Genomic DNA, 27,744 nt, shown 5'->3' with positions numbered 1-27,744 from the left:
AAGACGACGCGGGGTTGGCAGCCGCGCTGACAGGCCAGCTAGAGCGGCGCAGGCCAGACCCTGCTGACCAAAGGGAACATGTGAGCTCCCCCCAGGGACCAGCACGGAGCGGAGCGACCCGCGCAGCGCCGCCTCTCCTCCCTTCGCCATGGGGCTCCCCCTGCTGCTGGGGCTGCTCTTCTCTCAAACCGGTAATGGGCTGGGGAGCCAGCGCGGTTTGTAAGGATGGGTCCAGTGGGAGAAGGCGTTTCGGCACTGTCCTCTGGGCATGTTTACTCAGAAGGAAATCGCACACCGTGTGCATGGCTGTTTAGGATTGCGCCGCGAGCATCTCGGCGCGGTGTGTGTGTGTGTTTGAGGGGGGTCGGGCTGGTTGGCAGGGTGGGCGCGGAAAACTGGGCTCTCAGGACGCCTTCTAAACCCGCGAGCCCACCTTTCTGGCGCAGGTGGAGAGAAACTGCTTGCCTGAGCAGGGCTCTTGTTTGGGTTCTTTGCCCTGCTCTCTCAGCGGACTGTTAATCGCCTTTCTTTGCCTCCCTTCCAAATGCAAAGAAATCGTTGGCTGCAAGTAGAAACGTATGCACAGCTTCCTAAGAGGTAAGCCCCACAAGGAGAATTACATCCGAGAAAGCATGCTTAGGATCGGGCTGGAAGTCTGGCGCTTCACATTCCGCGACGACAGACCCGAATTCAGCTCCGTGTCCCGGATCTGCAGGCGGTGACGCGAACCCTCCCCCTTACGTGTCTCTTTGCTCGCGTGTTCGGGAGCTGATGAGGTTATTGATGAGAGCAGGGAGTGGAAAAGAAAGGATTCAGGACGAGTTAGCTCCGCGGGGAGAGGCATCGAATGCGTCCCAGCCCGCTGTTTCTTAACGGAGAGGGAAATTTCCTTCAGTGGGCGATGTAGCTGTTTTACAGGAAGGTTTATTTCCGAGCAGAGTTAAGCCGTTCAAGAAACTTTCAGCAGATTCTCTGCCAAGCTATCTCAGGAGAAAAGAGCAGCTACGTTTTCCTTTGTTGAGATTCTAGTGCCAATTTTTAACAGGTAGAAGCAACTTGCAATGGGATAATTTTACTCCATATTTTAAAGGATGTTTTCACACTTGACCCTTAATTATTTATTTACTTCAGTTGTGCCTCACTTTTAGACACCCCCTCAACCCAAAGCTTACATCATTGTCCTTTGCTCCATTTGACCTCACAACAACCCTGTGAGCAGGTTAGGCTGAGAGTGTGTGACTGGCTGAAAGTCACCCAGCAAGCTCCTATGGAGCTTCCTAGTCTGACATTCTAACCACTACACTGCACTGCCTGTCAGATTTTAGCATTTCTAAAAAATGGCATAGGTAAAGCTGGTGTAGGATTTTGCTTTGTTTATATCTGTTTGTTAATCTAATTCTAAAGCCCATGTGGGCTAGCATCTACATTTGATTTAAAATTTATTCTCTTCCTGTGATTCCACACTTGTCCTTAAGATGGTGGGGAAAGCAACTATGAATAGCTATGTCCATCTTGCTCTCCCTGTGACATTCCCAGGGGAACCTGATGGGCCACTGTTGGATTCAGAGTACTGGATTAGAAGGATCCACTCTAACAAGATCTTAAATTAATGCAGAACAAAGAGAAGAGGCCTATTTTTAACTCCAGTAGACATTCTACTTCATGTGGGGTTTAACATTACTTTACAAAGCAGGAAATGGAAAAAAACATTTTAAGGATATTTTCGTACATGGTGATAACAATAGTGTTGCTGTTTTTGCATTTCCCATATCTTTAAGACAAATATAGATATGGGCTAGAATAGCACCTGCCTGCTTTCCTTCCTTCACTAACAGTACTGGTGCTTCAACGCATTAACAAAAAGTCAAAGGTGTTTTTGTTATGGGTAGTTTCAGGTAGGTAGCCATGTTGGTCTGTAGTAGAAAAGCAAGATGCTGCAGGACCCAAATTTTGTTATGAATGAAAGTGCCATTTTGGATTAACATATTCACAAGAGACTAATTCCATATAAAATAATATGAAACATCTATATTTTATACATGCGCACACACCCTATTCTAGGGTTTTTCTAACCTTTATTTGGATCTTACATTTGAGGAAAATCAGGATAAAAATTTAAACTAGGCTGCAATCCACTGCATGCTTACTTGTTGGTAAATCCACTGAACACAGTGGGATTTTCTTGAAGGAATTGTGTATAGGAATAGAAGAAAAAAATAAAAAACCTGTTTGGAGATTTGGGGGAGGGGAATATGTAAGGGAATTTATTTCAATTTAATTTCAATTTTTCAATTTAATTTCCCTTAAAGGCCAACACCCTCAATTAATTAAGATACAAGACAGTGAGATATGAGCTTTATTTGTCAATAAACCTCCGATGAATATTCTTTCTAGAATACATGCATAAAGACCAGTTACATCAAAGAATCTTACATTTCAATGCTAATTGTTTACAGAATAATTGCTAATTATTTACAGAATAAAAGATCAGGAAGGTTAATACAGTTCATCAGAATTTCATTTCCCAGGATCCATAGCTCCCAATTGGCAGTGAGTGACAGGACAGTCAGATCACTTTGTAATATAAACTATAAAATATTTATAGTTAAAAGAAATTTTCTTGCCTCACTGTAAGACCAGACTGACCTGCACTTTAATCTCTCAAACGTGGGGGAGTCTGCCCTAATAAGGCAAATGTTGCCTCCTTCGATGGGTGTTTAGCTTCAGTAATGCTCACATAGGATTTTAGAAAAGGAGTCCTCAGAAAAATCCCTTAATAGAATATAATAATACACAGTTAATAGTTGTTGAAAGGAAACCAGATATTTTCCCACAATGGCTCAGGATTAGGTAACAGTACTGTAACCCAGGAACAAAATATAAACCAGAATGAAATTATTACATTCATTTTACATAACATTTCATTTTTTTACATAAGTTCATTTTAGGCTTATTTATTTATTTGAGTATTCTAAGCCTGCTTTTCTTCCCACTGTTGCTCAAAGCAGGTTATAAAGAAACACAAAAATATTTAAATAAAAAGGTATACAGCGCCATTCTGACATCCTGGACTTCCTGAATCCACTGGACTGGCTCATGCAGGGCCACAGAATATTTTAGATTCACACCACTGACCTCACCCGGGCTTAAATACCAGTAATGGGGAGGCAACCAGAAGTTCACTCTCATCAGTTCCCAAGATTCGCCTCCCCTGCATAGAAGAGCCTCTGGCTGTGCCCAAATTTAACTATCTGTAAGACTTACTGCTTTTACAAAGGGTCCATATAGACACATGTGTAGCCATAAGTTGAAAAGTGAGTGATTATTACCACTATTATAAAAAGAAGGTAAAGATGCAAGCACCCTGTGCAAGCACCAAGACATTACTGACCCATGGGGGGATGTCGCATCATGACATTTTCTTAGCAGACCTTTTATGGGGTGGTTTGCCATTGCCTTCCCCAGTCATCTACACTTTACCCCCAGGAAACTGGGTACTCATTTTACCGACCTCAGAAGGATGGAAGGCTGAGTCAACTTTGAGCCAGCTATCTGAACCCAGCTTCCGCCGGGATCAAACTCAGGTTGTGGAGCAGAGCTTGGACTGCAGTACTGCAGCTTACCACTCTGCACCATGGGGCTCCTTGTTATAAAAAGTAAAGAATGCTTAATGGTAAAAAGTGATGAAGCACTCTCCCTGTACTATAGCATTGATTAATTGTATGTGTGATGTTCCAGTATTCAGGAGCATTAGGTCTACCTAATTACTGGTCTACCAAAGCTATTGTACTTTGGCCACATGAGAAGACAAGATTCTCTGGAAAAGTCATTAATGCTAGGAAAAATAGAAGGCAGTAGGAAAAGAGGACGACCTAAAATGAGATGGCTTGACTCAGTAAAAGAAGCAACGTTCTCCAGTTTGTAAGATCTGAGCTTTTTCTTTCATTCATAGGGTAGCCCCTCACCTCCCCCCCCCACAGGTCTACCAGACTTTGTTCCCCCATTGAAACAGCACAAGCCATCACACTGAGATTTCTTTTTTTTCTTTCCTGCTCTTATCCTCATGTTGTACTTACAGTTGAGGTAAAAAGGATCGCCACCAAAGAACTCTGCAGTGTCTCTGAAGTGTTCCTATGTTGTTTTTCATAGTTATAACCCAGGGCTCATGTCACATTATTGACATTTCCTTGTTAGTTGCCCTGAAGACCCTGTCACGCCAAATATAGCTTTGTGAAATGGTTTATGGCCATGGCTGGTCAGAAGAGAAAAGCCTGTGACTTCTGAAAGATATGGTTATTATGAATTAGTAAGTCCTTTGGGGACAGAAGTGCTTCCATTTGGGAAAACTGCTGTAAGCTGCTTTGATCCTGAGAGATGTAAATCAAATATATATAATGGCTTTTATCTATAAAATGTCAAATGCAATGTGTGAATGAACTTCTCTTCTACATATGATTGGACAGACCTTGAGTGATTGAGCCTATGCTAGAATGCTTTTCAAACCACACTGCTTTTTCTGGCACCAGAAGTGCCCCCAGGGCTTTCGCAAAAAATGTTTTAATTGTCTATTTCATATTGATTGATCGACCATTGTAATAATAAATGCATCAGATTGTCTGAATTCTCAGCTTTCGTTTTAAAAAAGTAAGTCTCTAGCCCTTTTCCTTACAGAGATATGCCTTTTCCCTTTTATCTCCGCAAGGGAAGAAGACTGGAGACTTACTTTTTAAAAAATGAAGATAGCCCACTGCACCTATTATTACAACGGTAGGTTAATATATCAATATGAAATTAACGATTTCTTAAAAAGAAAGATTGAAACAAAACCAGTTAAGCAGAGAAAGGAACCCATGGAAGAGTGGTTTGATGATGACGAACATCCAGTCATTGAGAATTGGGTTGGAGTTGAGTGGGAATGGGCAGGACAAACAAAACCAAAAGAAACATTTATGTATGAGGTAAAAATCAACTCAATATCGGCTTCCAGAAAAAGATTGGGGGGGGGTCCAAGTTTTTCTGCACTATTTCCCATACCTGCTTTGGTGTGAAATTTTGAGAAACAGAGCCTAAATCGCTGTGAGAAAGTTTGGATTTCCCATGCATGCAGGAGCCATTTTCCCTATCCTCACAGTGGCCGTTTCTTCCCTCCATTGCGGGGGAGGGGGGCTTTTCTGTTTTGCCCCTGCCCCCTGGCATTGCAATCTGAGCTGTAATATAAAGCTGCAGCTCTGTTCTGAAAGGGGAAAAAAGCCTGTTAAAAGTACTAAAAGGTGTGTTGGGGGGAGGGGAGGAAAAATAGAACTTTGTTCTGAAGGAAGAACATAGAATATAGAAACCACATGCATTGTACCTGGGTTGGGCGCAGTGTGCTGTTGATCATCCCAAATATAGTGGGGATTTTGTGCGGCCCACATGGGGAAAGAGGGCCCATGATACAACGAAATGTATACGGGGCAGACTTTGAGGCCAGAATGGCCACAGCAAAGGGCCCAGCACATACACACACTCAATGGAGGGAGGAGAGAAGAAGAAGAATTAGAAAGAGGGTTTGTGGCAGGTCCTGCTTGCCTTTTAGAGGGTAAGGAATGCTGGATCACACTCACCCACTTTGCACAGTATACGGGCTGCTGGTTTGCACTCACCTCACAGGAACTGGGGGCAGCAGCTCCTGTCCACTCACTCATACAAAGCCAGGGCTGCTGGATCATGGTGGTTCCCCTCTGCCTTATATGAGGCCACTCTGCATGAGGCAAACTTCACTCAGGGCCATGGTGGATCTAGCATGGGAGGGAGCCCCCAGGCCACCAACCCACTAAAACTTTTCCTAGTGGCCTTAATGGCCAGTCTGTCCCTGAACATATAGTTTTTATTAACTCAAATTTAAAACTTTGAAAATGCTTTTAAAGTTGTTGAATGGATTAGAGGAGCCATTCAACAACTTTAAAAGCATTTTCAAAGTTTTAAATTTGATGTATTGTCGAAGGCTTTCACGGCCGGAGAACGATGGTTGTTGTGGGTTTTCTGGGCTGTATTGCCGTGGTCTTGGCATTGTAGTTCCTGACGTTTCGCCAGCAGCTGTGGCTGGCATCTTCAGAGGTGTAGCACCAAAAGACAGAGATCTCTCAGTGTCACAGTGTGGAAAAGATGTAGGTCATTTGTATCTACTCAGGAGGGGTGGGGTTGAGCTGAGTCATCCTGTAAGAGTTTCCCAGGGTGTGGAATGCTAATGGCGGGAGGCTTCACTGTGTCCTGAGGAGGTTCTTTTGCATATGGATTGGTACTTGATTTGAGTTAATAAAAACTATTTTAAATTTGAGTTAATAAAAACTATATATTCAGGGACAGACTGGCCATTAAGGCCACTAGGAAAAGTTTTAGTGGGTTGGTGGCCTGGGGGCTCCCTCCCATGCTAGATCCACCATGGCCCTGAGTGAAGTTTGCCTCATACAGAGTGGCCTCATATAAGGCAGAGGGGAACCACCATGATCCAGCAGCCCTGGCTTTGTATGAGTGAGTGGACAGGAGCTGCTGCCCCCAGTTCCTGTGAGGTGAGTGCAAACCAGCAGCCCGTATACTGTGCAAAGTGGGTGAGTGTGATCCAGCATTCCTTACCCTCTAAAAGGCAAGCAGGACCTTAGTATTTGCAAAAACATTTTCTAGTCACCACTTTGTAGTCCAGGTTAATTCAGTTAAAATAACAAAATGTGATCATGTGAATGCCCCTGGAAAGCTTGCAGGATGAACCTGTGAAATGTGTACCCTGTTTCTCTCTATAAACAGGAGGCCTTCTTGTTCTATCCAGTGAACAGCCAAACAGCTGCATAACAGCAGAGAGTCTTTGTCTGGCTGACCCTGTCTGCAATGCTACCTACCGGATCCTAGAAAACTGTTCCCGTTCCTATACTAAGAATAGTTTCATCATTCTGGACCATGAAGCCAGGAACAAATGCCTGCAAGCAGAAACCTTGATGAGAAACAGCCATTTTCAGGAGTGCAAGTGTCAGCGCCGCACACAAAAGCAGGAGGAGCAGTGCCTCCGCGTCTACTGGACTGTTCATTCAACTGTCTCAGAAGGTGAGAGAAACTTCAGTTACACATGCTTGGTGATATCAGTAGTATCCTTCCTCTAGTGAAGAAGGGGAGGAAGGGAGGATGGGGAATATGTAGCCCAGAAGAGAATTCTTCTCTGAATAACAAAAGCAAACAAACACTTTCCCTACGCACTGAATTAGATTGATGACCCATTTAGTCCAGTATCACCTAGAACCATCTGTGCAAGGTATGCTATAGAAGATTTTCCCAGTCCTGCTACATAAGATGCTTTTAAGTAAAGCATCTTATGTAGGGTTCCAAGGGTTGGGCATGAGACCTATAAAGCAGTGAAGTACGACTACTCCCATATTAAGCGTATGCTGCAACCAGTTTGTTATTCTTTCAAAGTGCCACAAGACTCAATGTTTGTTTTTCCCATATGTTTTTGACAAAAGAGAATGGAAAATGATCAGTGAACCAGTTAGCAGTGAGGAAATAAATTCTCCCTTTGCAATACTACTAAACATCTCCTAACTGAAGAATTCTTTGGAACTTTTATGCATGGCACCTGTACAAAAGGGGGAAAGAGTCCATCATGACCACTGTTACAGTGCTGAACAGTACCAAAGCTGAACTGAAGCATATGCCAAATGTCGCAGGATAAGACTGAAGACCTAGCTACATGTTATACTGTTTCTGGGTTGGCTATGGGTCTTGCCCACAGATGTGCACTGGAAGTTCCATGATGAAAATTAATTTTCAGGCACATTGAGGTCCAATTTATATCAAATCCATGGCATGTAGGAATAATTAAACTGGTCCCTCTTGCTGTCCTTTTAATATCAGTTTGATGTGCAGCAGTTATTAGGTGATGCTATTTACCTCCATGCCATGAAAAACTTTGCTTGCCCTTTCCAACACATAAAGCATCTGTTAAAGGAACAGGACTTTTTTTTTCTCCAAGCCTGTTGGCTACCCTATGTGGGAAGAGGGGGCTTAAGCATTCCTCCATGTCATTTTCCCATCCTGAAATAGCCTGTGTTGGCTGGGTTCCTTTTAAACCACCTTTTCCTGGTCATCACCCTCAACTGCTATGGCTTATTTCCCCCCCCCCCCCCACACACACCTTTCATAGAGGATCCACGGCCTCCCATTAGCTGGAGTCTCTAGGAATTTGCATATGTAACCTGAGATCAGGGTTTGCATGGAACTGAAAGCTATCGGTCACAGTCCCAAGGAGCCACTATTTGCTCAGTTGGGGAAGCTTCATGTGTAACTCATCAGTACACATAAGCACTGACTGCAGAGAGCCCTGCCCAGAGCTGCGTTAGGTTTCTGTTGTCAATAGACAATTATTGCACAGCAAATCACCATTGTGAGTACAAACATACCTTAAAAGGTAAAGGTACTCCCCTGTGCAAGCACCGAGTCATTACTGACCCATGGGGGGATGTTGCATCACGACATTAGTGGTTAGAATAATTGTATGCACTGAGGCTTGCCTAAAGCCCTGGTGTGTCAGGGATATACCAGTAGTCAAAGCTAATGAAGGAAAGGGTGGAGAAAGATTACTTCAGGGTGTGGGCATCCACTCTGTTTCACCACTAAAGTCCTGATGTTTGGTTGCATCTGATCGTTGCAACAGCAGCACTCAACAACTGCTAGATTGGGAGAGAAAGCAGGTTAGGCTATCAGCCCAAGCTAAGTGCTTCTGCACTCTTCACCTATGCCATCCTTGGAGGGAGCAAGGATACCTGCTGTAGGTCAGAATTTGCCCCACGCAAAGCACGGGAGCAGACCTGTGGCCAGACGATGATGTCACTTCCCAAAAGTGACATCATCGAGTCCTGCTGGGAGCATGCATGTGAGAGGAAGCTATAGCAGGTAAGTCCTGGGTCCCCTTCCCACCAGGATGGTATAGGGACCTGGGAACCCTAACTATTGTGTATGCTTTTGTTACATCTATATTAGATTACTGCAATATGCTCTACATGGGGCTACTGTTGAAAAGTGTTCAGAAACTTCAATTGTTACATAATGCTGCAGCTAGGATGTTGACTGGTCACATATCACTCCAGTCTTGGCTCATCTACACTGGCTCCCAGTCTGTTTCTGGGCACAAATCTCAATGTGATGGTGCTGATCTTTAAAACCCTATATGTTTTGGACTAACATACTGGAAGGACCACCTACTCCTTTATGAACCTACCTGCCCAGTGATGATCCGGCCAGTCATCTGTGGAGTCCCTGCTTCAGGTGCCCCCTTCTGAGATTAGGTAGGTGGCAACCTGGGAGAGGGCCTTCTCTGTAGAGGTACTAAAACTTTGGAACTGTCTCCTCAGAGATTCCTCTTTCCCCCTTTGTAGCCTTCTTCTGCTTGTAGATGAAGACTTTCTTGTTTCACTTGGCATTCCTTCAGTGATTCCTCCTTCCTTACTGAGGTTTTTAATGGTTGTTTTAATCTCGTGTATATATGTTAAGTTCTGGTTTAAAATTGTTTTTATGATACTTTTATGTGTTGGTTTCAAGGGATTTTAACATGAGGTTTTCAATTGTATAGTTTAAATTTGTTAGCCACCTTGGTGGCCCTGTGAGGGCAGGAAGGCGGCATAATAGATAGACAAACAAACAACAAAGCATTAATTTGCTGCTGTCATTGAAATTCACTGCCAAAGTATAATCAGCCTTGTAGCAATGGCTTCCACTGCAATGACTTGTGCTCTACAAGCGGTTAGAGAGCTAGTTTGGTGTAGTGGTTAAGAGCAGCAGGACTCTAATCTGGAGAACCAGGTTTGATTCCCTGCTCGAAGCTAGCTGGGTGACCTTGGGTCAGTCACAGCTCTTCCAGATTTCTCTCAGCCCCACCCACCTCACAGGGTGATTGTTGTTGTGGGGATAATGATGACATACTTTGTAAACCGCTCTAAGTGGTGTTAAGTTGTCCTGAAGGGCAGTATATAAATTGAATTTTGTCGTTGTTGTTGTTATCTACTGTTGTCACTAGGCTGTTGCATCCCAAGGTCTTATGGGGCTGAGATACCTTTTGGAAGCACAACAACAACTACTACTACTAATTGTTTCTGCCTGCTAGATCCATGAGGCTTGTTGGTAGATGGATCAACTGGATTCAGGAAGAAAAATATCAGGGGAAGAGTGCAAATGGAGGAAATGGAAATACCGACTGTTGCTCCCTCTGGTTACTTCTCCTGCCCCACACAACTTTCCTGACAGGATCCTGTGCACATCAGGACTTTGAAAGAGAAGTGGGGGGGGGGGGGAAGCAAGGAAATATTCTCAAAATACTTCTCAAGAGCGGTGACAAAGATTAAAGATTTCTGTACTTCCTCCTTGTGTCCCCATGGTGATTAACATTGCCAGGCTGTATTCCAGAGAAGGTCAGTGTACTGTTGAAAGCCCAGCTTTCCATGGTGAAAGTAAACTCTGAATCTCTCCCTTGCTCAAAGCGGTGATTAAAGGAGAGGAAGACCAATGGAGGAAAGCTGTAGAGTTTACCTTCTCTTGTTTCAGTTCCTTGCTTGTACAGTGGTTTACAAAGGCATAAACAGATGACATTCACACCTGTGTGTAGGCAAGTGTAAATTTGTACAGGAAATACTGTGCGTAGCCTCTGTGCTAAGAGACATTATGCCTCTGGACCCCATTTGCTGGTGGGAAGTAGCAGAAGAAGGATGCTGCCTTCAGGTCCTGTTAGTGGGCTCTCCACATGCACCATAGCCACTGTGGGAAACAGGATGTTGGACAAGATGAAATTTTGGTCTGCTCAAGGAAGGCTCTTCTTACATACATTTGCATGGAGCAGAAACATGGCATCCCCACTCATGATGTTTCACATATCCCCACATGATCAAACCATTCCTATAACAAGAGCAAGAAACTTATTTTTTAAAAAATGAAACATGAAATCGTTGAGAATTCAGATCCTGTGCCAGTTTCTGTGTGCACACATGGACACAGAGTACAAAGCAGATCTGCCCATATGAAGCAAAGGGGAAGGCTTTCTGCTAGCTTTTGAAACTTCATCTGTGCTCCCTCCCCTAACATTGTAATCCCACATGCTGTGTCTATTCCTCTGATCCGTAATGAAAGTAAAACTATGAAAAGCAACCTAAATATTTTAGTATTTTCAGTGCTTTAGATCCTATTCCAAAATCTATGCCAAAATGTGTTCTTTGTATTTGTTGATTTTAGGATGAACAATAGATTGAAGGATAGTTTTTCTGCCCTGTCTATAAATTATAATCTGAACATCTCCTGTTTAGAAGGCTGGCAAAAAAGTCTAATTGAGGAGTTAATTAACTCAGCTTAGGTTTTTTTTTAGTTAATCTACAAACCAACTCTTGCAGTTTACCAAGGAGATGAGCTGTGTTGTAAAATAATTTGCTGTGGTCAAACAAGCTTAGTTTCTGGAAATCTGAGCATTGACAGTGTTGTTCCAGAAACTTCAAATAATTTAAACTACCCAGACCATGGACAGAGCTGGGGATCAAATTTCAGTGTGGGAACAACAGAAGCAGCCCTTAAAATCTGAGTTTTGCTCAAAATAAGAGAATTAGCAGGTTTGGGAAGAAAGCTGAAGAGAAAAATGAAAAAAGAGACACTTCTTGCCAACACAATGAGAGATTTTTATTGAAATTTGGGAAAACAATGTAGTCCTTTACAGTTACCTCTAAAACATTTAGACATATTTAAAGTGCTTCTACTCTAGCCTTTTTTCCATCATTGACACCAAGTATTCATTCAGTCATTTCAGAGAATTCAGATAAGGGCGTTGCCATTGCATTCTGGGGTGGGTGGGTTGGGTCAACTTGTCTTTGTAAAGAGAACTTGTTTTGGTGATTCTTCTTAATTCCAACACAATTGTATTGCTACATTTCATGTGGAGACTGGCATACTGCTATAAATTCACCTAACAGGTGGGTGTTCTGTGAAGCCATTAGTGATGTCTTTGTGAAGTCCTACCTTTTTTGCATAATTTGTCCTACATTTTGTTGGCAGATTGCCTATGCTGCAGTCAGGACACTGAACCGATAATGAGTAACAAAAGCTTTATTATTAGAACTAACTAACTGGATATGAAAGGAAAGAAATAACACTAGCTATCTTCCTAGTTGAGAGAGTTCTGAAGAGTTCTTCAGAAAAGGCTAGGAATAGCATTTTGCAGACAGACAGGGAAAGCCCATCTAGAAAGAAGGTACTCCCATTACAGGCCTGTCTAGTGAGAGTTTGCTGCTCCCTGCAGGATCTTTTTCTCTTCTTTGTACGTAAGATGTTGCTATACTCCCAACACATTTTCTGGTTGCAAATTCTGTTGACTAAGGAACAGGATTAGATGCAACCTACCACTCCCATCCTGGCTAATGTGCAAGCTCACTAATTTTTTTTAAAAAAATGTTCAGACTTCTTTGCTTGGGTTCACTATGACTATTCATAGTAATGCACCACCCTTTTTTGCCTTTGAGGGCAGGTTTGTGAAACTATAATGGGGAGCACTGCCCTGTACCAAGAGCAGTGTGAAACTAATGACAGACCCATTTCTGGCTGATGGTGGAAGAGCAGTACCTTGGTACAGCCTTTGTGTTAAAGGGACCTCACTACACATTGCAGGCACATTAATATATTTTTCATTTTACACAGGTGACTTTAATTTGGAGATGTCTCCCTATAAGAATGTAGCAAGCGAAGAGTCCTTGAAGACCAACTACAACAAGCTGGCAACTCAGGTTTCAGGTAGAGTTCTCATGATTCTTTTTTTTAGGAATGTACTTACTGGAATACATTTTGAGCAATGAAGTAATTAAGGACTCCGTTCTGAACCTGCTGGTTTCTAATGTTCCGAAAAATATTAGAGGTTTAGGGGAACGTTATTTCAAATGCTCCCTGCTATTTTGTTCTTCTAGATTTCCTGTTTTGTTTTTTTAAAAACCCTCTGAATAGTAACGAACATGATAGACATTGTCTCACTGTATTTTCATTCAATTCTCCTTTGGGAGATTGCCACTAGAATTTGCTCTATTGGCCTTGTATTTCTGTAATTTTGCAGGATCTCATCTGGCTGGGGACAGCACAAATCTCTGCCTGCAGGTTGCTCAGATTTGTAGCCTAAATCGTAGATGTGGACGCCTGCGCACAATGTATGTTTCTAACTGCAGCCCAAAGGATGGGCACGCATGTAATCAAAACAAATGTCATCGAGAACTGAAGCACTTCTTTGGGAAAGTTGAATTGGATTTCACCATGAGATTCCTCTTTTGCCCTTGTCAAGATGAGTTCTGCGGAGAGCGACGTCGGAAAACAATTGTCCCAGATTGCTCTTTCCAGAACAGTACTAAACCAAATTGTCTTCTCCTTTTGGACACATGCCTGAAAGATTATGTCTGCAAGTAGGTCTGACTTTCTGGGGACTGGGACAGCTGTAATAGTGAATTAAAGATTTTATGTCATTTAGGCAGCTAGGCTCTAGAGTGCACCTTAAACTTGGTGAATTAAGAAAATAAGCAAATAAAAGCATACTGTGCAAAGGGACTAACCATTTATTATTGCAGAACTGTATAGAATTCATCTCTTCAAAAGCAACCTGTGGATTTTTTGGATAACAACAGCCAGTCAGGGATGATCAGCTTCTGCAGTCTGGCAAACTATTTTATTCCCAGGATAGTTGTCTATGGGCCAGAAACAGCAGCTTTGTCATTAAAATTGGCACCATGTGTCAGTAACAACTTCATACTTATGAAGTATATGTCATTTTAGACGAGGGCATTTTATGCTGGTTATGCTGGTTTTATGCTGCTGGCATATTGCTCTTCTGCCATCAGCCAAGTGTGTGTATGCAAATCTATACATCTACATATTATATAAAATATTAAGGAGAGATGTAGTACAGTATTAAAGTGTGAGATGTCAATTTTGTACAATCTGAAGCCATTTTTGATAGGGCTACCAGGGACCAGGTTATACTGCTTAGGGAAACATGACCAAACCACAGTCTGCCAGTTGCCCATCCTAACTTAGGGCCAAATTAGACATGACGCCAGGCCCTGCCTTCCCATGCTAGGGACAATGCTGAAAATTTGATTGGGGCTCAAACAAGACAACAATGCAGGGGATCTGAGAGATCATCTTCGTTTTAAAAAAAACTTCAAAGCAACCACACGGAGCTGCTAATTTGATTGCAGAGATGGTGCTAAAGAAGCTTTAAATCTTTCCTTTTGTACTATTTTCACAACCTAAATGTCCCTCCCCAAGTCCTGATGTTAGTTCTATAAGGGAAAGTTTGACAGTATACATGCATGCACCAGTACAGGAACCTGCAGTTTCTTTTAAGAAACAACAAAATTAAACTGTGATCATAGGGCTCCTAATCTCATTTTGCTCTTTATTGTGCTACAGATGGAACTTTTATTTTAAGACCTAGCATCTGGCTTGCTTACCTTCATAAGACATTTAAACAACAGATTCCACCCAGAGTGGTGGGGGAGGGAGAGAGCTGATTGTTCCTCTCCCTATTGAGATTGCTAAAGAAAACAAAATAGCAGCCAGAGCGGGACTGAGTAGCAGCCAGAGAGGGGCAGGGCTGAGTAGCCAACAGAGAGGGCAGAGGGCAGTGAGAGAATCCTTCCTCTTGCCAGCAATCCCAAACAGCTCTGTCTTTTAAAACTACACTTCCCAGGTAAAATTATGTGACTTGACACATTAAAGAACACATGCCCGGCGTCATGTCTAGCTTGGCTTTTAGCGATTACTCTAAAATGTTAGGATGTGCCATATATTTGTTTGGCTTTGTATAAAAAAGCCTGGTGATCCCTATGAAATACATGTCAGTGGTATAGAAGCTGCTCTTGCTTATAGTTGTTGTTTTCCACCAGATCTCGGTTGGCTGACTTCCAAGAACAATGCAAGCCCTCAAGCACTTCCTCATATGGCTGCTCTCAGCACAACCATGCTGCTTGCCTCGAGGCTTACATGGGGATGATTGGTATGTGCTCAGCCCAGAGGAATTCATTGAGAGATTTGATGTGGATTGTAGCATAAAACTCATCTGGGATGTATGGGGAGGGGGAAACTACAATGCTACGTCTTTAGGATGTTTGGAACTGTGCACAAACAAGAGTATGAACTGCTCTGATTGCAGTCTCAAATGAAGGAAAAACATGCCACATTAGCATTAGAATTTTTTCCATCTATTGCTTTAGATTTGGTCTATACTATTGACCTTATGTGCCAGTTTTTCAGCTGATAATCCATTTTCTTTAAAAAAAAATCTGTTTTCATCAAATGAGTACAAAGTAAACAAAATAAAGTATTCCATCAATTCCTAATCAGATTATAAAAGATGCAAAACTGAGATTTTCCATATGTGCCATAGATTGGCATCAGTGATCTGTACAAGTTAAGTTTTTAGTTTACAAAGGTAAATTAATCTGACTATGCAGGGATTTTTTTTTAATTTGACCAGCCAGTCCTGTGTATTTGGGGAAGACTTCTTTTTCCAGTGACAGTCAAAAACACTGTGCATACCACAGAAAACCTCTATCTATCTTTACTTGGGAGTCTTCTCACATAATGCAACAAAAACATCTCTGGAGTAGGTAAAATTAAAATTCTATTGCTGTATGATACACAGTCTGACACCATCTTCCAAAAACAAGTTGCCATAGAGCAGTTCCACCACATTTGAAAAACTGAGATGTCAGATTCACTTCAATACTAACAAGTTCCAGAACAATGATATATTCTAGCCAGCTTTTCTGCAATGAATGTCATTGATTCAACATCTTAACAATGTTCTCTCTCATATCTAAATTGATTGAAAAGGTTGGTATTTATGGTATATCCTAAAGCTTTTCTCAGTTTTATAACAAAGGCTTTCTCTTGATTATTAACATTGTCAGTCAAAAGCCAATAAATATTGTAAAAGATTCTATGATTATCAGAAATTAACAATTTCTCAAATTCTGGTAAATATCTCAGACTGTACACTTTTTAAATTTAATCTGAGTAATCTATTTTCATGTTTACTCTGAAACTGAAGAAGCAGAAGTAGTACTAGTTTTCCTATGGTAGCTTAATGGAACCTCCATGTACAGAGGCAATCTGCAGAGCCTTAAACCCATGGATCAGGACCACTTGGGAACAAAAGAGATGTTTCTGCAACCTTAGAGCCCCCCCCCCCCAACCAGGGTTGCAAAAAATCCCCTCAAAGGTTAAAAAAGTACATTGGGGATTTAACCCCCGCCCCCCGCAACCTCTTTCCCTCACAGCAAATTTTAAACCTTGATCTATCAAGGGCGGCAGTATGGAACAGGCAAGAATCTGGAGAGGGCAAAGAAAAGAACAGGCGAGTATCTGTTGGGGGGAAAGGAACAGGGGAGGGTGTTTGGGAAGGGGGAACCAAAGCAGGGGAATGGGATTCTCCCTCCCAACAACTTCCCTGCGCCCCCCTCCCCCCAACATTACCCACTCCTGATTCTGGGTGAAGGTATCTGGCAGGGAGAAGGCAAAAGAGTAACAGTGTTTCAAAAGGGAAGGAAGAGTGAGGGACTTTACAATAGACAGGGAGGGAGGAGTTACACTAAAGTGTGTGCGGAAGGCAGGGGAAAGAGTGACACTGATGGATGCCTGCAGGGAAACCAACAGGTAAGGTTGGGTGGCTGACTGGAGAAGTAACAGGGAAGGCTGACTTAGACAACTGGGGAGACAACTGTCTCCACAATCTGCAACCTTTTGTTGTAGGCCCCTCTTGTATATGTCTAATTGCCAGATGCTGGAGACAAAACCAGTATGATTGTGACCATTGTGGCCTGCTTGTAAACTTTCTGAAGACACCTGCCAGGCCACAGCAACAGAGCGTTAGACCAAATAGACCTCTAGTCTGATTTAGCAAGGCGATGTTTATGTTTTTACATACAGCTTTTACTATCATATTAAGAACTATCCAATGCCTAGATAATGCTCCTCAATGGATTATTGATGGTTACACTACCATCTCTCCATAGGGCTGCTCCTAGTAGCTCTGTAATAGTGTGAAATGTTCTGAGAAAGGCTAGGGAAAGCTAAAAGAAAATCACAACATGCTGGGTAGTCCAATCCTTAGATGCCATGTCAGTGTGCTGCTGATGCTAGTGTGCTGGTGTATCTAGTTAGCATCTGTGCTGTTCTAGCAGGAGAATGACAAAACAAAGCAAAAAAAACCAAAACCAAACTTAGCAACTGCAACAGAGTTCATTGTGACATAGACACCAATCAGAGTGGCATGGTGACAATACCCATGTTCAGTGCTCTTTATTTTTTTAAAGGAAGTGTCAGTACTCATGACGTTCTTCCCACTCAGCCCAAGTCCCAAATGCCCAAGAGATGCCAGTATCCCATAATGAGGTGCTGATATTCTATAATGTTGTGTACCTCCTGAAAAAAAGCCCTGCCCACATTACCCTACATAGAAGGAGACACGTGCCTGCATGACTTCAGCATGCCGCACTCCACTCGTAAAGCAGGACAGATGAAGAAACAGGCAACACAGCACCCTCAGTTGTAAGGGGGAACTGTGGCATGAGTATCACACTCCTGGGAATCTCTGTAGACAGGAGTTCCAATTCCTTTCTTCTGCAATGACTACCCTTCGACAGGTTTGCAGGGAAAGAAGCATGGGCAGCTGAAGCATGTTACCCACCTGCCTTCACAGTTCACTTGGGAGAGGAAACAGCCATAGTCTTGCATAGGCAAGAGTTTGGGTTCCACTGGGAAATAATGGAGCTTTTCGTAAGTCAAAGGGAACACTAGAACAAGCAAGAAGACACAACTGAACATTCACAGAAGTAATCTCAATAGCTTACAGGGGGAAAGCACTGATGTGGTAGGTTTAAGTCCTGCCAAGAGGAAAGATGGGAATAAGGAAAATCACAGCTTTTGGCAACAACAATGGTACAGTCAGCAAAACAGGAGGAGGAACACCCGTCTTGTGCACAGCAACAACACAGTCAACAGTTCACAAAGACTAATGAGGCATCATAGGATATCTGGAGTCTTCCTTTAACAATCATGACAGAACCTGCCATTTATACCTCCACAAGTTTGGTGTAGTGGTTAAGAACAACAGGACTCTAATATGGAGAACTGGGTTTGACTCCCACTCCTTCACTTGAAGCCAGCTGGGTGACCTTGGGTCAGTCACAGCTCTTCCATATCTCTCTCAGCCCTACCTACCTCACAGGGTGATTGTTGTGGGGATAATATTTGTTTGTTTGTTTGTTTATGTCATTTATAGTCCACCTTTCTCACTGAGACTCAAGGCGGATTACACAGTGTGAGATTAGTACAGTCAGTTTCAAGGAAATGTCCATAAACAATGCCATAGGGTAAATAAACACAATTTTACAAAGGCACAGCATTAGTAAAAATCTAATACAGAGTTGAAGTAATGCTGAAACAGAACATAAGCAATTCTAGGGCTGACATTAGACCACATGAAGCAGAAGTAGCTCATAGGAGCACATATTAAGACAACAGGTAGTATGTAAGGCAACATAGTGGTGAAGTCTATGGCCCTTAACTCATTAATGAAGCATCTGCGAGCTCTTCCCTACAGTACAAAGGCCTTTTTGAATAATTTGGTTTTGCATTGTTTCTGGAAAGCAAAGAGAGTGGGGGGTCTCCTGACCTCCTCAGGCAGGCTGTTCCACAGGGTAGGGGGCCACCACAGAGAAAGCCCGTGAATGGGCTGCTGTTGATTTCGCCCATGTGCAAGGTGGCACCTGTAGGAGACCCTGTTTAGACATATGATATATTTTGTAAACTGTTCTGAGTGGGTGTTAAGTTGTCCTGAAGGGCAGTATATAAATCAAATGTTGTTGTTGTTGTTATTAAGAAAACGGCATTGCAATGTGGACCAGCACAGGCTTAACATGCTTAAGATCTCTGGTACAAGCCTTCCATAATGTTACCTGCTGGAGAGGTCTTGGAGAAATTCTGTGCAAAGGCCTATGGTTTTTTTTGGGGTCATATACAGTCACTGAGTGAGCAACCCATGCTGATTGGCTTCCTTCAGACATCATTAGTATCTTCCCCTTTAGACATCCCTCCCTGGATTCATGGTGAATTATGGTTTCCTTCAGCAAATCATCACAGCGACCCTAGTTCTCCATCTCCTCTCCTTAAGCTGATTCCAATGCTTGGCAATCGTATGACCATGCTTACCCCAGGGCTACATAGGAATGACATCACACTACCATCATGTTGATGTTATGTCAGCATATCTCTTTCTGCTCTGGGTATACTTACCCTGTGCCTCTTGTACAGAAGACACTGCTAGAAAATGTTGGAAGAGGGAAAGTTGTTAAGCCAGTATATTCTTGCAGTGCTTGCATCTCCTTCTCTCATTTACCTGTGTGATATGGATGAAGGACCCCCATTGAGTTTTTGTGTCTTGGTGTGATGTACCTGTAAGAGTTCTAATGAGATAAGTATTAGAAAAATGCACTATGGAATGCACCTGCTGCATAAGGTCTGACAGAAGTCTCTGACTAGCCAGTGGAAAAACATAGACTGAGTCTTACTGCAGTAAGAAGAACAAGATTCTGGTCTATCAGTGCCTTAAGGACAGCTGGACCCAAATCTTGCTCTTCTACTGCTGACCAACATGGCTACCCACCTGAAACTTACTGCACTATGTAATGCATGATTTATGTCTTTAGATCTAAGATAATCTTTTTGCCATCAGAATAAATTATATCTTCTGTATGCAGCGAAACGGTTAAGAAAACTTACGTTTTCTTGGGGAGGGGCATTATTTCTGCCAATTCTCACTGATTCCCCCCTCCTGCTACAGTCTGCTGAATTTTTCTTCCAAGGGTTTCAGCAGAGCCATAGGAACAGCATAGTGGGGGGCTACAGTTCAAGAGGGGAACTGGCAGAAATTGCTGCCCCTATATTAAGAAAACTTTAGTGTCCTTATAAGTATATCGATCCAGAGGAATTAGCCGTGTTAGTCTGTAGTAGCAAAATAGTAAAGAGTCCAGTAGCACCTTTAAGACTAACCAACTTTATTGTAGCATAAGCTTTTAAGAGCTACAGCTCTCTTTGTCAGATGCAAGGACATTTCCATAAACAATGCCAGTGTATCTGACGAAGAGAGCTGTGGCTCTCGAAAGCTTATGCTACAATAAAGTTGGTTAGTCTTAAAGGTGCTATTGGACTCTTTACTTTTTACTTATAAGTATATGCACATACTTAATTTTGCACAATGTATTCTGATTCTGGAATCCATTTTTTCAGATCATTTGCATCTTTTAAAAGCATGTGGCATGTGGAATGAAGGAAAAGGAGGTGGTTTAAGTTCTTTCTCCTCAAATAATGAGAGACAGAAACTCGGGGGGAGGGGGTTGGAAGAAAGTTGAGATTGTCGGAGACACTGAATTATGTGCCAAATAGCAGATTCTTCATTTAGAGAAGCATAGGATGCTCGCAGCTCTCGTGCAATAGACTGGTGAGTGTGCATCTTGTCTCCTTGGACATGGAATTCATGTGAACAAACTCTGATTTTGTCTTTTTGGGACTTTGAATAGGGACACCCATGACCCCCAATTACATTAGCAATTCCACTGCTGACGTCACACTGTGGTGTTCCTGTGAGAACAGTGGCAACCACAAGGAGGATTGTGATGAAATCCTAAGTTCATTTTCCAACAACAGATGTCTGAGTAAGTACACATGGAACTGGCCTGACTTGGTATACCTCAGCATTGTTTACTCAGTGGCAGCTTTGCTTCATAGTTCAGACCAGAGATTTAAAGGGATTAATTCTGGAGTTTTCTGCATGCAAAACATACGTTCTGCTCCTGAGCTTTGACTCTGTCACATTCTTAGGTGTATTTAACAAAGAAGCAGTGAGGACTCAGCATTGGCAAAGTCAAACTTCTCACAATCCAATTCCTGACACTCAGTTTAAAAGGGACCAGGAAGGAGATGGAGCTAGTTACACTGATGGTTGTTGCATTAAGCGTGTGTATAGATATACCATGTTATGTGCAGCTGATGCAGTGTGAATGCACACCCACTGCTTCATTGTAGTGGTGACAATTTTAAAGTTATTTCACCAGAAAATGAGTCAGCTGTGGTTTTCTCATGAATTCACATACAGGATGCCTCAAGCTTCAATCCATATCTCTATCTTTTCCTGTGTACTTTCCATCTCATTCAAGGAATGCCTTCAAGATTCATTCTCAACTCCATCTTCTCTTCCATATTCCATTCCTTCATTTCTCCTAAATCTCAAGCACTATTTTCAACATTTCATTGCAATTTAAAAAAATAAATATAATGTGTTGGAGGCTATGGTCCATCAGCAGATGTTAACAATTGGTACAGATCTTTCCTATATTCCCATCTCTCCAGTGATCCCTTCTGATCCTAGGAAAGTTGATTCCAGAGATTGTGGAACCCACGTGGACTAATAATTGTGCAGGTCAGGGGCTATAGTGGAAAGGGAATAGGAGGTTAGATTGCTGCCCCTACCTCTTTATAGACAGGCTGTGGTGATAGAAGAGGGAAGAGTGGCAAGAACACTCCCTCCCCATTGCAAGTCCCCTTACCTGTGTTCATGTGGGTTCCGTGATCCTAGGGATGAACTTTCCCAGAGTTGAGAATTACTTCTGGGGAGATGGGAATGTAGAGAAGATCCCTGATCTTTAAGCTTATGGACCATGGTATCCAGTCCATATATAGTCCATTTCCTTTCAGCTGAATTCTCCATTCATTTTTCTAAATAACTTCTTGAGAGCATGGAGTAATGGGAACATGCTGAGATCCTGAATGCAAACTTGAGCTATGGAATTTGCTTTCACAGGATGTATAATGGCTGCTGATATAGGTGACTAGAATGGTATTAAATCCATGGAGGGTAGGCCTATCTATGGCTATTGGCTATGATAACTAAGGCTTTGTTCAGATGTTACCTTTTTTAATGAGTTGTGTCCAGGTTTCCCCAACCTGAGTCACATTTCATGCAACCAGATAGCACCTGCAGAGAACCATTTCTCCAAATGTCATAGAAACTTGATTCATGTTGGAACAGTGACAAGGAGAGGAAGGGGCTTCAGCCTCTCCCCCCACCCCATGACTTTTCCCTGACTCAAAACGGCTGGGGGGTGTTATATGTCCCATTTTGGAGGTAACTCTTGTGACCTATGCTCCTATGGATTTCTCCTTTTTGCTGAAGCAACAGCTCAAATTAACATTAAAGTGCAAAGCATAAGGGCAGATTAAATTAATACAGAAGACCATATTGGTGATCAAGAGTAATTTGCTAAGGGTCAGTTACCACAATAATCAAACTAAATTCCCAACTGCAGATGAAAACAGAGCCTCATTGTAAGCATGTTTGTACTCTGACCTTTTAAAGGGATTCTGATCTCCACACAATCTCCTGTGTGTTCACTGTTTTCCAGGAAGTGCAATGCAGTCTCAAATGGGCTTAAACCAGGTGAATACAAAAGATCTGAAGAAACTGCAATTCATACCTTCCCCAAACATCCAGAGTGATGGCACCAGCACAGTTCTCACTGCAAAAATGTATTGGGTATGAATAATTGTGCTCATTTGGCCCATACCAGCCTTTTCACCTAGAGCATATTGAAATCAAAGATGTATATACCAAATCAATAGTTGAGTTAATAAAAGAAGAAACTGTATTTACATGATAATATTTTCATAATAAGATTGTCAGTTAACTATATTGTTATTGTGGAATAAGGCTGGGCAAGGATGCTGTCTCCTTTTGTCCAGAAAGATCCTCAGATCTTAAAAGTATGAAGAAAAAGGTATCCTGCATCCAGGGGACTTCAGCTGAAATGTGTCATTATCATTAATTTAGTTCTCTCTTTGCCTTTCCAGGAATCTGTGAAGAAGACACAGCCAGAGGTTCTTCTGCAAAAAAGACCGTTAGATTCTCATTCTGTATATGGAGAAGACCAACTTTCTTTGTTCACTTTGACCTTTGCGCTGCTTCTTCTGTTGCTCAGTTCACCTTAACCTAGTTCAATTGGCTTTGTTCATTCCATGTAATCCTCACTCAGAGAAGGGAAACAGGACATTGTTTCATGCCAAAGAGGAAGCACCAGTTTTGCAAGCCTTTTCCCAGCATGAACCTTTCTGCCAGGACTCAACTGCTTCACTTACACATATGTGCCACATAGGCATGGAGCATGGTTCTCTTTCCAGTGATACCAAGGAAAACAGACAGACAGATGGGAGTTTTTAGGGAACTGTTTTTTTTAATGAGAATTTTTTTGCTCGTTTCAAGATGTTTTGGTTTTCATTAAGGAGGATGGGAAGGAATCCAACATATCTCTAGTTTAGCAAGTGACATGCTATTTCTGGCTTTGGCATTGCCTGAAAATCAAGATTGCCTGGATTTCTGCTGTTTTCCAGGTCTTTGTAGACTTATCCAAAAGCATACAAAACAAAGCTGTCTTGAAGAAAGAAACAGTAATGTTAAATTGTGGTGCCTGTACTTGGGTTTTTCAGTCCAGTCTGTTACTACTGGTAAGAAGTGAACTAGACTGGGTTTCATAGTAACATAATTCTTTGTCCAATATCATATGAGCTTTTCAAGGTTCTATAGGAATCAATATGCACGCTTACTGAGATTTTACCTACGAAAGATCACTGAGCTTACTGCACATACAGGGTTGGATCCAACTAGCTTCTCTGCTGGTGAGAAAGAAAGAAGAGGTCTCTTTTGACTAACGATAAGGGCTGTACTGGGGATCACAGGACCTGCTTGTACGAAAGCCATATGCAATTGGGCTTTGGAAGGGAAAGAAATGGGATATGATTCAGTGAAAAAGTTGGCTGAATCCAACCCCTTATATCAGCTTCTTTGAGCTACAGAGCAAGGACCTTCTCCATTTGGAATGAACTAGCATTCCTGTTTATGTCCTTATGTCTGTTCTCTTGTCCATTAGACTTTTATCCAGGATCTAATAACAGTGGATGTAAAAAATTGTGTTGTACTGCTGTTCTTTGGTGCTGCAGTGTTGTGATGTTCGTTTCCAGGTACAAGATAAAAAGTTTACACCTCTTGCATACGATCATTATCTTGTCTGCTGCTGACTTGAAGTTTTCGAAGAGATGGCAAGCTAACCTTAGCAACTTCTCTGTGGGTGTGGAAGATGTAGCCAGTACTATATATCACATTTATCTCTCATTCCCCAAGGAAGATAGATTTGGATATGGTTTTTAAGTTTACAAAGTTGAATGTCATATGTGCAAGATCTGGGGTATGGCCTATCTTTATATAAACTCTTTTGGCATTTTTTTTTGCCTTGAGTCCTGAGATGCTCAGGCAGGTTTATGAATATTTTAAATACTTAAATAATTTCCTAAGTGACAATATAATCTCTGCAATCCAGCATGCTCCTCTGGGATATGGGTTCTGCCTACTAAAGGGTCACTGCCCACTGCCTACTAGCAAGGACTCCACTTTATCTCAGAGCCTCGCTACAAGTGACATTTTACAGTGTGCTTTTTCTGTCAGTACTAAACAATGGGGTACAATTTGCACAGACTTGCCAAACCATTCTGCTGTGGAACTGGAGTTTTGTTCTATCTCCTTAATAAAAGTAATTACAAAAGGATTGTTTCCATCCTATGAAATTCTATTTCATGACTACAAATACATTCCTAAGCAGAGTGATACTCTTAAGCCCATTGAAGTCAATAGGTTGAGGACTGCACTCTTGGAAGTATGGTTTTCTTTTAAAAACTGAAGGTGAGGGTTTTGAGTTGTTAACTTCATTGTTAAAAATTTATTTTTTAAAAAGACAGTCAGGTTGGCAGTGTTTTCCTTTTACTGGCACAGGATAAGGATTTGCTCAGGCATTTGAAGTGTGGGAATCCAAATTTTGGAACACAGTTAGATGCTATAGAGCAGAACAGATTGAAAATGTTGTCAACAGGGACAATTGTCTTCAGCACTTCACTAGAGCAGGCAAGTCCTGTATGGAAAGTTATCGAAAGATGTAAAGTTAATCTTCTTTTGTAGACAGGGCAAACATGCTTCATAATAAAGTCTTCCATACTAGTACTGTTAAGAAGAGTAGTTATTTTAGGATTCTAAGTATATGGTCCAGTCCACTGTAGGCACAATTCCTGTTGAATCCTTCATCTGCTTGTATGAAGTCAAGAAGCACTGGGGGGTGAGGTGCATCCAATTAAGATGACTATCAATTGTGCAACAAGATTTTTTAATCTGGTGTATTGCCAGCATCACTGCAAGATACTTATATTACGGTCATTCCAAAACCAGGCAAAGACCACACTTAGTATACAAATTTTTGACCTATTTCTTTGATGAATATGGATACATTAACTGCCATCTTGCTAACAGACTTCAAAAGGTTATTAGAACTTTGGTGCATGTAGATCAGGTAGGATTTATACAAAGGATCTGATAATTTTAGGTTAGTTGCTGATCTGATTGTATTAAATAGAAAGAGATCTGATTAAGTTGCTATTCTTTCACTTGAGGCTGAAAATGTTTTTGACAAAATATATTGGAAATTTATTTTCTCTATGTTGATTAAGTTTGGCTTGCTTCATGAATTTTTGAAATGAATTAGAATACTCTATTCATCCCCTAGATCTAAGCGAGTGACTAATGATATTTTTTTCTGTACGATTTCCTCTTGAAAGAGGTACTAGGCAAGATTGTCCTCTTCTCTCATTTGTGATTTATGTTTGAAATCTGTCATGTAGTATTAGACAAAGTAATAATATGCATGGCTTTATACATAATTCTTTAGAATTTAAAATTACTTGATATGCAGATGATCTTTTATTATTTATTTCAGAACCTCAGTCTCCCATTCCTGAATTAATGAATTTGTTTAATAATTTTGGTGATATGTCTAGTTATTCAATTAATTGGACAAAATCAGAATTGATGCCATTAGGGGACAATATATAATTACTGAGGGACATTTTCAATGGTACCCAGATGTTGTTAATTATCTTGGAATATTGATTCCAAGGAATATTAAGAACATGATTTAGTTGAATTTTAATAAATTAATCTCGGATATATCCTTGGATTTGGATAAATGGGCAACTCTAAACCTATCATTATGGGATAAAGTAAATGCACTCAAAATGAATATTATACCTCAAATTATATATGTTATGCATGCAATCCCTTTTTATATACCTAGTAGATATATTCATAAAATTAATACTCTATTTTGGAAATTTATGTGGGGTTCAACACCACCCAAGATTTCTTTAAAGAGGATGCAGCTTTCGATTAATGAAGGAGGATTTGGTCTTCCGGGCCTTAGAACTTATCATCAGGCATATTCATTAGCATGTACAAAGAACTGGGATCCCGCCCCTCACTTAGAGTATCTGTCTTAGGCTCTTTTGGAGGCCTCTTTTTTGAAACCATTTTTTAAGGGGAATACATTAGGGTCTACTTATGTTAAAATGGATTTTCATCCTCCAATAATCTCTGCACCTAGAGAAGTATAGCACATAATATGACAATATCAAGTTGACCTGTTCACACATGCTAAACTAACATTATGGTTAAATCCAGATTTAAAAATTGGAAAGAAATCTTTCTTGGACAATAAGGAAATTTTTTACTTTAGATCATTTGATAGGTAATGATGAGATCTTGTCATTTTTCCAAATGAGGTCTAAATGTGATTTGCCAACTTTGGCTGAATAGTACTGCTAAAAGGAGGGAAGCTGCGGAGTACTAAACCAAGAGGATAAAGACAAAAACTCCTGCAGTAAGAATTTAAGGTATTTAAAGTACACCGTGCAAATTAGCAATTTCAACGTATGATATAAACTCTACTTACAATTCAATCTAGTACAAGGTAAACAATGCAATAAATCTTACATAAAGTGCAAATGCAAGATGCCTGAACAATTCTCACAAGCTGCAACCATACAATGAATAGTTCCAGATACCCATTGTGGACGTTGAATGTGGAGAAATGAGTACACTGGAAGACCAGATGTGGCAAATTGGCTGAATTTTGACCCTTTTGATAAAGCCCTGCGAAACAGGAGAATTGCTAGCGCCTGTTGAGTGGTTCTCAGCATCTTTTGGTCCCTGTCTACATCTAACGGTGGCCCTCCTCTACAGCATTGCCTCATTAATTTTCAATGAGAAGAACAGGATTTAAAATCATCCTGCAGAAGTTTTGAGGACTGTGCCACACCCTAGTAGGGTAGTGGAAGAACACTCCCTACTCTCTTAAGTGTACCTTACATATATATTTTGGAATTGCAATAGTGTGGAAGGAACTATTCATTGTATGGTTGCAGCTTGTGAGAATTGTTCATGCATCTTGCATTTGCGCTTTATGTAAGATTTATTGCATTGTTTACCTTGTATTAGATTGAATTGTAAGTAGAGTTTATATCATATGTTGAAATTGCTAATTTGCATGGTGTACTTGAAATACCTTAAATTCTTACCGCAGGAGTTTTGTGTCTATCCTCCAACTTTGACTGAATGGCAATATTTATAATTACAACATTTGTTGGTGTCCAAATGTGGTCTGCCAGCTTTGAGTGTTTCAGAATCTGAGATTTTTATTGAATCAATACAGAAAGCAAAATCTACAATATTTGTTTATAAATATTTGAGGTCAGTTAATAAATATGATACACAGAATCTTAGAGATTGAT

General features: G+C 41.3%; 1 protein-coding gene across 2 annotated transcripts; it reads left to right on the top strand.

Annotated features, from left to right (window-relative positions):
- Positions 1-26,838, top strand: GFRA3 (GDNF family receptor alpha 3). 2 transcript variants are annotated; one of them, XM_054977405.1, is made up of 9 exons: positions 118-191; positions 553-597; positions 6,781-7,074; positions 12,688-12,780; positions 13,094-13,433; positions 14,916-15,025; positions 20,610-20,744; positions 22,491-22,621; positions 22,936-26,838. In XM_054977405.1, exons 2-9 carry the CDS (start codon positions 579-581, stop codon positions 23,071-23,073), a joined length of 1,260 nt encoding a protein of 419 aa, XP_054833380.1. In that variant the 5' UTR covers positions 118-191; positions 553-578; the 3' UTR covers positions 23,074-26,838. The 2 variants fall into 2 exon arrangements, with proteins under 2 accessions (XP_054833379.1, XP_054833380.1); XM_054977404.1 differs by lacking the exon at positions 553-597 and having other exon boundaries at positions 1-191.
- Positions 26,839-27,744: the final 906 nt, after the last annotated feature.

This window comes from Eublepharis macularius, chromosome 4, assembly GCF_028583425.1.
Source record: "Eublepharis macularius isolate TG4126 chromosome 4, MPM_Emac_v1.0, whole genome shotgun sequence".
Taxonomy (NCBI): Eukaryota; Metazoa; Chordata; class Lepidosauria; order Squamata; family Eublepharidae; genus Eublepharis; species Eublepharis macularius.
Note: the sequence above shows the minus strand (reverse complement) of the source record. Positions and strands in the feature narration are given on the sequence as shown.